The sequence below is a fragment of the Gossypium arboreum genome, chromosome 12 (genome assembly GCF_025698485.1).
Source record: "Gossypium arboreum isolate Shixiya-1 chromosome 12, ASM2569848v2, whole genome shotgun sequence".
NCBI lineage: Eukaryota > Viridiplantae > Streptophyta > Magnoliopsida > Malvales > Malvaceae > Gossypium > Gossypium arboreum.
In genome coordinates this window covers 88,983,459-88,994,024 of record NC_069081.1, presented here as the reverse complement: position 1 = coordinate 88,994,024, position 10,566 = coordinate 88,983,459, and the positions used below count along the sequence as shown (strand labels likewise).

The window sequence follows — 10,566 nt, the reverse complement described above, 5'->3', positions numbered from 1 at the left end:
CTCTTTTGTCAATTCCATTCCTACATGTGTAACTGAAATATTGGTGCTAATAAATTATTCAAATATAATTAGAAAAAAATCGATTTTGATTTAGTAATTGTCAAACCAAGCTCGAACTAGTTGTCAAGTTAAATTCAAGTATTATGGAGTATATATTTATATTATAAAATTATATTTTTTACCCTTTTATATAGATAGAACTCAAATACAAAAAGGTTTAACTGAGCTCAAACTTAAAAATTTATTCTCGATTGAATTTTCCACTATTCTAGCTCAATCCAAGTCGAAAATTTCATTTTCTTTTTCCACTGGGAGCTTCATGTCGTGAGCTTTTTCAATTCATATTGTTAACAAAAAGCCCAAAAGTTTCCTCCTTCCAATGCAAATTGGGTTTTGAGCTTTGTGTGAATTTCTTGGAGCAAATGAGAGTGACAAAATGCCTTCCAAAACTTGGGTAACATGCAAAGGGATAAAAATAAGCATGTGTTTGTGTTAGGAATTTGTAAGTGGAAAAGCACTTAACAAGATCAACACGAGATATTTGCCTACATACATGGATGAGCCAAAAATAATTCCCCATACACATTACCAACATATGATAATCAAACACTAAACCCTGAGTTCCCTAATAAATCTCCATTCCATGCTCCCTCCTCACATCCTTACAAAACTCTTAGGGATTCCATACTCTATATTTATAAAACATCACCATGTAATCCTTATACCATAAACTTAATCTCCAACCAATGAAATTATACCATAATCAGAATTTAGGTCCATATGGTGTTTTTCTTTACATATAAGGCAGCACCATATCATATCTAATGGTAAAAGTACCATGAAAGTTCTTATGTCAAAAATCTAATTGTATTTTACTTTCTTTTCTTAAAAAATAAACAAATTAATTTATGCATATTAGATCAAAGAGTAAATCAATCTTGTGTTAAAATTACATCCATTTCTACAGTTAAAACTGATCCTTACACTATTTTATTATTCTGTCCACCATACTAATTTTTAATAATAAAATTGATAAAAAATTTTAATAGAAAAGATCAATTTATTGTTTGATCTAACTTACAAAGACTAATTTACCCATTTATGAATAAAAGGAGCAAAATACTAGTACAAAAGCTTCTATGGTAATTTTACCCATGTCCAACCATTATCCAATTAAAGCACTTTTCTTCAAGTACCACATTATCAGGTTATAGCAGAAAGCCTTCGCTTCAACCAGATAAGTGCTATGAGAATTATTGAAAATAAAATAAGAGTTAAAAGAACAGGGAATCTAGACCATGAGCAGAACCTTTCTAATAAAAAATGTAAAGAAGAACAAATAATTGAAACTCATGAGAAAATTTTAAGAGTATATACAAATTTATGTAATCCTGAAATCCCAGAAACGCACTCCACTGCAATGGAACCAATCTTTCCTCTGCACATCAGGAAGCCAGGGCCAAACCTTATTATGAAATTTGCGATCGTGGATTATGTGAAAAAGTTCAGTGTTTCCTCAAAGCCCTAATATTGTAATCATACTTGAGTAGACTTGACCTCAGCAGCATTGCCCTAACCTCTTGATCGAACTCATTGCCAGTCTGCAAAACCCGTTGGAAAGTTGCGTTTCTTTGATCTGCATGCCGTGCATAAAGAATTTTGTTGTGCGAGTCGATCCGAGCCTGCAGTGACATTTTATAATCTTCATTCAAAAAGATACACATTCAGAGATCTAAACCCCTTATGATACTTTTTGTTTCATCGGTCTGGCATTTGAAATGGTTTACGTTACCTGCTAACAACCGACTCTACTTCTCCCTTTAATTATTGGGTAAATTACATCCAAGGTCATTAAACTATTAGTAAATTTACGTTTTGGTCACTCAACTAGTCAATTTCAAAAAGTTAAAAAATGGTCACTGGACTATTAGAAAGTTTCATTTAAGTCACTGAATTACTCGAAAGTTTTTATTTAAATCATTATGCTGTTAAAGTTTATTCTTTTTAGATCTAGCTAACAAGCTCCAAGTGACAATTTGATGATCAGAACAGTAGATCAATACCCATCGACAAGTAGTACATACCTTAGATCCAAGTCTATCTAATGGTCAATATTGGAGATCAAACAAGTAGAACATAATACCTTAAATGAAAACTTTCAAATAGTTCAGTAACCATTTTGTAACATTTTGAAGTTGACTAGTTGAGTGACCAAACGTAAACTTACTAATATTTTAGTTACCTTGGGTGTAGTTTACCCTTATGTATTCTAGCTGGTTTGGAAGGCTCTAATGGGTAGGTAATCATTCAATTTATTCCTCTCAACTATCATATGGGTTCTATTCAAAAGGTGAATAACCATTTTCGATCTAAATATTAAATTTGTACTCGTTGGTTGTTAAAGAGATACAGAGTAATTAAAAACTTGTGTAAGCAAGATACTAGTGCAAAATACCTGTATCTGGTTGTCAGTAATCAAGGCTTCTAGTTCTTTCTCTAGCCCCACAACACTTGTTTTAAAGGCATCAGCCATCATTCGCATATCAACCGACACAAATGGGAGGGTATACTGGATGAGGGCTTTGTTGCGGATTTGATCATACAGGGTCTCAACATGGTCATATAAATGAATGTCAAGCATCAGGTTTGATTTGAGGTTTCCAAGATATTCCAAGCAGGAAGCATAATGGCTGCAATAAGAAAAATCATTAAGAAGCTCCCTTTACACCATTCCAGAGAGACTAAAACATGAAGGTGGAATACCTTGAGTAAAAATCATTAATAAGCTCCCTTACTTCAGGTACCAACTCCAAGAAATCCCGAAAGTTGATATTGTCTATGACTTTGTTCTGAAATGTAAAAGCATTCAATGACTAAGAAATCTACCAAACGACCGTAAGACATGGTTGGAAAATAAAGGCAGGGTGGGGGGAAAATAGAGACAAAATAAATGCCTTTAGCTCAGTTCGATCAAAGCTTGCAAGTGCACATAGCCCGCCATAGGTAGCAACATCTTGAGGAGCAATAACTTCGCTGTATGAATTCCCCAATTCTGGACCAACTTCCAAAAACTGCATACACAGAAAAGACGAGCAATCCCACAATGAAATGGCAATTGGTCAAAATACAACCAATCTCAAAACCCCTCTGTTGCAATATGAGAAGTATAACAATTATCAGTGCAAGCTGACCAATCAAAGAAACCTTCAACCTTACCAAGCAGTCAAGAAAAGTTCAAATTAATTACACAAAACAAAGTTTTAGGGACTGCACAAGAAAAAGGCAGCAAAACTTGACCCTCAAGGCACACAACCATTGTACTGCATTACCATCAAAGCATATAATACTGATTTTCTCATATCAAACTAGCCAAGTCTCATAAGTTCTCTTCCATAATCTTACAACACAGAACAAAACTAAAAGAAGATTTCAGACTTCATTGTAGGAAAGCGGTGTGCGACGCCATGCCTATCAGATTGTTTGAACTTGGTCCATAAAGTTACTAGGCTCAAGCTCAAGTCTGTATTCATTTTGAATTTATAGCACAAAATAGCTTTTGAACTTAAATACAAGTCACTAGACAATAAATAGGTAAATGGCGAGAATTTGACTGGTTCAATTATAATGTGTGAATAACCACCCATTTTCAGAGATACATGCCTATGCAAAAGCCAAATGAACCATAAATACCACAATTATCTTCTACACTATTCAGCCATACACGAACACAAGCAGAAAAAACAAGCCATCACAACAAGTTATAAGTAGACAAACCTTACGAGCTGCAAGCTTGTACTTCTTAGCCTCCAAATGAGCCAACCCGGCAGCACAACATAGCTTAGCAACAGTTGGGGGATCAAGTGCTTCAGGTGTTTGCTCAGCTTTACTAACGTAGCTAGTCACATTACTAAATTGAACCATTTCAATGCTCACAAGAATTGCATTCAAACACATCTGAATAATATGCTTCGACGTAGTACAATAATCGCGAGTTCGAACATAGCTTTTAAAAGCATCCCCCAATGCACCATGAGCATAGTAAAAATCACCAAAATCATTGTATCCCATTCTTATACTTTCTTTAATTAAATTCGTCTGCAAATAAATAAAAAATAAATAAACAAGGATCAAATTAGCCTTAATTAAAAAGTTTTTATTCAATTGAAATAATTTAATTTACCCTATAAGCATTGAGTTCACTTTCGAGCTTTTCTTTCCTCTGCTCAGCTTTCCGCTCAATCGTAGAGCACCATGCAGCATCCATCGCATAATTAGGACCCAATCGACCGTCGATCTTCTGAACTACTTCACGGTAAAGATGGGTGTTTTCTCCCCTTTTGATTTCATCATTAGCCATCCTAAGGGCTTCCAATTGCATACCGGGATTGTCGCAGTGGTTGGCAATGAACATGAGGCGCTTGATCTTAGTTCGGCCAGTGTAAAGCCCAGCGTAAGCCTCGATATCTAGCGGTTCGCCGCTTACGATTGGCCGGTTCTTCCGCCTCGATGTAGAAGTTAACGGCGATCCGTCGACACCTCCGGTTCCATTTGCCTGCATCTCCTCCATCATTGGATTTGAAGCGCCCTCTATGCCATCCATTGCGAAGGAAAAAAAATAAAGAACCAAAAAATTGAAAGGGGGATTTTAGGGTTAGGATTTGTGTGAAATAATTTTGGATTTTTTTTACACAGTAGCAGTGATGAAGAAGGGATTGGCTGGCACGTGACATCTTTAACAGCTAGCTTGCCGACGTAACAACTACGTTTAAACCGGTTACGGTTAATAGACTTATTCACAAGCTAGTGTAATTAAAACAATATATATATATATATATATATATATATTCATTTTTATATTATAAAAATAAAAATTAATTTAATTCGATTTAGTTTGGCTCGGATAATTACAGTATTTTAATTTATAATTGGAAAACAAACCTTTCAACTAGACCGAATCAAAATCAAACCGAACATCATTATAATTCAAATCAATTTTTTATTTTCTCGATTCTTTTAAATGTCTTTTGTAATTACATTATGTGCTATCAAGCATCACATATAAATTTAAAAGGGTTAAATCACTATATGAGGCTCGAACTAGACAATTATTCTCACATTGGGGCTTAAATTTTTTTTACGAAGTTAATCCTTAAATTTGACAATTTCTCATATTGGGGCTTGAACTTGACAATTGTTTTCACATTAGGATATGAAATTCAGGACTTTCAAGAAAATATCAGGGACTAACTTCTTGGATCTAAAAAGAGTTTAAGCCCAAATGTAAGTACAATTATCAAATTTAGAGGTTAACTTAAATAATAATAATATTAATAAAGTCAAACCCTACTACGAGAATAATTGCCAAGCTCAAACAATAATTTAACTTAATTTAAGTGTTATACTATTATATTGTATATGAGAAGCCATTAACATAGAGGCCCAACACTACAACCCCCCCAACCTACCTAAACTATGGTGACATAATCCACATGCCGCTTCACTCAAGGAGTCTCACCCTTAGAGTTTAAGCTCAAGAAGCTTCGCCCTGTAAACCCAAACATCACATCCCCGATATTAGGGACGAAGCTAGAGGGCCCTCCCAATGAAAATTGCATTTTTAGTCTCTTGAGTATTTAAAGTTTTAAATTAATTTAATGTAAAATTGCATTTGAACTCTTGAAATTTAAGATTCAGTTATGCTCTCTTTAACAAACAAAAAGTTAATAATTTAATCCCTTGAAAATTTTAAAATTTTACATTAATGCAATGAAGAAATTATATTTTTAGCTCTCTCAAAAATTTATAATTCATATTCAATATAATCTGAAGGAAATATATGAGAAAGAACCCTAAAGACTCCCATCAATCACCACAACCAACAATTCCCTATATGGTTTCCCCAAAATCGCATCTGATTGCACCCTATGTTAACACCCACAACCCTACCATGGCAACTGGCTGTTATTTTCCTATAAATACTTCAAATGGAAGAGAAGAAAATACATATTAGATTTCAATCTCTCTTTCATTATTTGTTCAGCTCTCAAAGAATAATGGTTCTCTGAACCTCTCATAACAAGAACTGACATTATATTAATAGCTCTCCATATCTTTAATAATATGAACAACAATTACAAACAACGTCAAATTTATGTATTATAACAAAAATTAATTACACTCTATCAACTAAATACGAATAATCTAATTACAAAGGGAGTTTCATGATGGAAAAAGATGAATAATGAACTTAGCATTTCAATCCACATTTAATTTTGACTTGAATCAACACCTAGCAAACAACCTTCAATGGATAATGTAATAAATATTGAACTGTGTCATCAGTTGAAACGTGTTGGTGTCCGAGGTATCCTCATTTTTGGTCCACAAAACTGAGCTGACTCAGTGCCAGGCAAGAGAGATTGGAGTCTTGGTCAATCCAAGACAAAGGTGGTGAACAATATGAGTATGGAACATAATAATACATGACATTATGCCCAAACATAAACAATTTGGTTCCTTTTTTTCAAATAAACAAACCAAAAAGCGAAATCTAGTTTATTGCCTGTTTCTTTTCATTTGTTTAGTTTAGTGGTAGAGACGAAAATTAGGTAGGGATTGGCTAATTTCATCTATTGTTGTGAAAGCAACCTTTTATCCTCTTAGGTTTTTGATTTTTAGATTCTCAAATGATATATATATATATATATATATATATATATATATATATAGTTCATATGCAGTGACGTTTTCAATGAAATATGTATTCAATCAATTTGGTACAAAGCTTGGAGGCGAAGAAAGGGTAATATAATATACACTAGGTTTTATTTTGTAATTAGTAAAATTGTCATAGAGGTCCCTATATTAGGGGTTGGGTTGCATTTTGTCCTTTCTATTAAAAAAATGGGTAAATTAATTTTTGTACATTAAATCAAAGAGCAAATTGATCTTTTTTGTTAAAAACTTCATCTATTTTTATTGTTAAAAATTGGTCCATGTACATCAGCATAATGTACCCGTGACATGTCATGGTTATTCCATCAACAACGTTAGTTTGTAACCGTATAAATGAATGAAATTTTAATAGAAATGACCAATATACTTTTTGAACTAACATATAGGGACTATTTTGCCCTTTTTTTAAATAGAGGCGGAAAATTGAGACTCTATGGTACTTTTACCTCTGGTAATCTTACATATCTCTAATCTTATTATCAAGGATAATCTTACGTTATTTGAACCAAACACACCCACAATGTATTTATCCTCTTCATAGCAGGCAAGGGTTCCGAACTCCTCTATTTTATAATCTATTTTGAAGTTTTTAAAATTTATTAAAAAAATAAAAAAAACATTTTGACTCTACCAAAAAATTGTAATTTGATTTTCTTATCTAAACTCCAACACAAAATTTTTAACATCACTCCCAAAACATAGATGTCTTGTTTAGAAGACGTTCAATACATGTTTATAGATGTGATTGAAGGATGTATTGTCTTATTAAAAATCCTCACACGAGTCTTGAAGTGATTAACAAGATTACACATGTATTTTTGTATGTGATATTGTACTATCCGAAAAAGCATTCAATCTTATGATTAAACATTTGTTTTAATGGATTATTCGACCACTATTATGTTTAGCAAAAGAGGTTGGTGAAAGGTTTTTGTAGTTTCTCAAATTTTTATACAATATGAAATTAATATATCGTTGCTTGCAAAATAATCTAAGTGCTTGAAAGGAGTAATAGGGAAGTGGACACTTTTCTAACATCAAAGCCCAGAAACATAAAGAAAACAAATGAATTGTTTACGCAATTCGGCTTCTTTACGTCTATGAAGCCTAGCTCAATGAGATATATTCACTATCTTCAACACTCATAATAAGTGACCCTAACCTCTCACACACCCCGTAATGATTCTCCTAACTTTTGAACCTTGAAGACAGATACACTCACCACTAAGTTTATCCTAAGGTGAACTTAGCAAGTAAAACCTTAACACAAATGGTTTTACTAACAAGTTGCACTTGAGGAAACGTTTCTTACCTTAAATAGAATAAGTGCTAAAAATTCTCAGTACAAAATACCTATACAAGTCTCTCCCTTAAATAGATTTTTGTTCAAAACTTGCTAACATAGAAGGTCTATCATAATCTTATTAAAACAATAATACAATATACTGATAGAGAATAAACCAAACATGGACTCTTAGCAGTTAATCTAATAGAGTTTCAATTCAATCAAAATGTCCATGTTGCAAGAGATTGTCTTGAGTGTTTTAATTTGATCCAATCTTCCAAGTGAGTTTCCAATTAATATGACCTTTATTGTTGGACTAAATATCCTCCAAATAATCAACACAATCCATCCAAACTGTTATTAAAGAGCTCCAGTGTTAGAGAAGTGGGCACTTCCCAGCACTTAAAAACCAATTTCATATTTTTCAACATAATATTACAAATTGGGGAAAGATATTAATAATAACCAGATTTAAAATCAAGTTCGAACAACAAATTTAACCATAACTCTTTTATATCGTTTTCGAATTTTCTTAATTCTTGGTCTAACACAACCAAATTTTATTCAAATTAATGTTAGAATTATAAAATAAATCAGAAATAAAACTTAATAAACCATAAATCAAGATCTTGTCAGGTCAAATCATCAAGAACAAAACAAGAATAAAACTAGATGCGGAATCGTACCGGAATCCATGAATTCTTTGAAATCTACGGATCTTGGGGATTTGATCTTCTAAATTAGCACACAAAAATTCAGAGAATATTTGCTCTCTTTCATAAGGATGGGATATTAGAAAGGATATCTTGTGTGTAACTTGGGGACCATAACCCTAATATTTATAACTTTGGCATATAGGTTCTAATTCCTAATTAGCCCATCATTAATTAGAATTAGATTAGAACTCAATTACTAGAGTATCTACACATATTTGACATGTACTTTATTTAATAATTAAAGCTCAATAAAACTTTAACCAAATTAGATCACTTTTAATTTGGGCAAACCTATCATGATAGTAAATAATAATAACATGTAATTATCCTTATTATATATGTGATGTCCAAATTTTCCAACAATCTCCCACTTGGACCACATATATATCTAATTATTCTATAATTACATGTCATTATATAATCTTATGAGCTTAAAAATTTTACTATCATATCCTAAAGGTTTTCTGAATAATCTCGTCCATTAATTATGCTAACATAGAACCAAGGCGACTTTCGTTACATATATCGTAACTAAATCCATCCCTGATCTTGTATATTAACACAAACAAATGACATAGGTCAAGTATAGATGTGTAGGATGGAAGTTACATGCAATATGATCTAAACATGTCTATTTCCAAATGGTCCTCTTTAAACTTAAGTGAGGTCAGTATCAAAATAATAAACAGCGTGAATAAATTGAATACTTTATTTCTAATCAGAAAATAACCAAATACATAAATGTCTGAAAATAGACATAAAACAAATAAAATATAAACTTCCGCTAAATCATGATATCCTCAAATAATGTAACACTTATGTGAGCAGTGTACTCATGAATGACCTTGGGTGGTAAACCTTTTGTGAGCAGATCCGCTATCATGGAGTTTGCCCCCAATATGCTCTATGGATATATGACCATTTTACACTCTTTCTTTCACAACTAGGAATTTTATGTCAATATGATTTGACTTAGATGAACTCCTATTGTTATTGGAATACAACACTGCTGACTTATTGTCACAAAATAATTTGAGTGGTCTTTCTACATTCTCCAAAATGCGCAACTCTATGACAAAGTTCTGTAACCATATTCTATGGTTTGATGCCTTATAGCATGTTACAAACTCTACTGCCATAGTGGACGAAGCTACAAGTGTCTGTTTGACACTTTTCCAAGATATAGCTCCTCTAGCTAACAGGTAAATATAGCCTGATGTAGATTTCCTACTATATTGGCACCTAGCAATATAAGTAAGCATATAATCTTTTGTTATCTGAAGATATTCATAACCCTTTTGGCTGCTATCCAATGGTCTATACCAGGGTTGCTTAAATATCTGCCTAATATCCCAATAATGTATGCAATATCCGGACGTGTACATATTTAAGCATACATTAAACTTCCAACAGCTGATGCATAGGGAACCTTTTGCATTTCCTGAATTTCAAGGTTACTTTTAGGGCATTGAGTAAGACTAAATTTGCCTCCTTTAGCGACAGGGATGTCACCTGGTCTACAACTTTACATGCCAAACCTTTTGAGTACTTTATCGATATAGCTCTTTTGTGATAATCCAAGGATAGCTCGAGATTGATCTCGGTGTATCTGAATTCCTAAAACAAAAAAAAAAGGCTTCCCCAAAATCTTTCATCTCAAAATGCTTAGATAAAAACCTCTTGGTTTCGTGTAATAAGCAAATATCATTAGTGGCAAGTAAAATGTCATCGACACATAGAACTAGAAATATGTACTTATTCCCATTGAATTTGTGATACGCATAATTATCAAAAATATTCATCTCAAAACCGAATGAAATAATTATTTGA

General features: G+C 32.8%; 1 protein-coding gene across 1 annotated transcript; it reads right to left on the bottom strand.

Moving 5' to 3' along the window:
- Positions 1 to 1,014: 1,014 nt before the first annotated feature.
- Positions 1,015 to 4,751, bottom strand: LOC108457808 (COP9 signalosome complex subunit 1-like). Its single transcript, XM_017756959.2, has 6 exons — positions 4,181 to 4,751; positions 3,775 to 4,095; positions 2,955 to 3,071; positions 2,764 to 2,849; positions 2,456 to 2,690; positions 1,015 to 1,682 (listed from the first exon to the last, which is right to left on the bottom strand). Exons 1-6 carry the CDS (start codon positions 4,598 to 4,600, stop codon positions 1,506 to 1,508), a joined length of 1,356 nt encoding a protein of 451 aa, XP_017612448.1. The 5' UTR covers positions 4,601 to 4,751; the 3' UTR covers positions 1,015 to 1,505.
- Between the last annotated feature and the right edge of the window lie 5,815 nt (positions 4,752 to 10,566).

Bases quoted from the DNA above. Each gene is read 5' to 3' on its own strand.
- LOC108457808 (XM_017756959.2), bottom strand. From the start codon at position 4,600: ATGGATGGCATAGAGGGCGCTTCAAATCCAATGATGGAGGAGATGCAG. The intron at 4,096-4,180 runs GTAAATTAAATT...ATTTATTTGCAG, and splicing joins GTGAACTCAATGCTTATAGG to ACGAATTTAATTAAAGAAAG. The intron at 1,683-2,455 runs GTATTTTGCACT...ATGTCACTGCAG, and splicing joins TTACTGACAACCAGATACAG to GCTCGGATCGACTCGCACAA.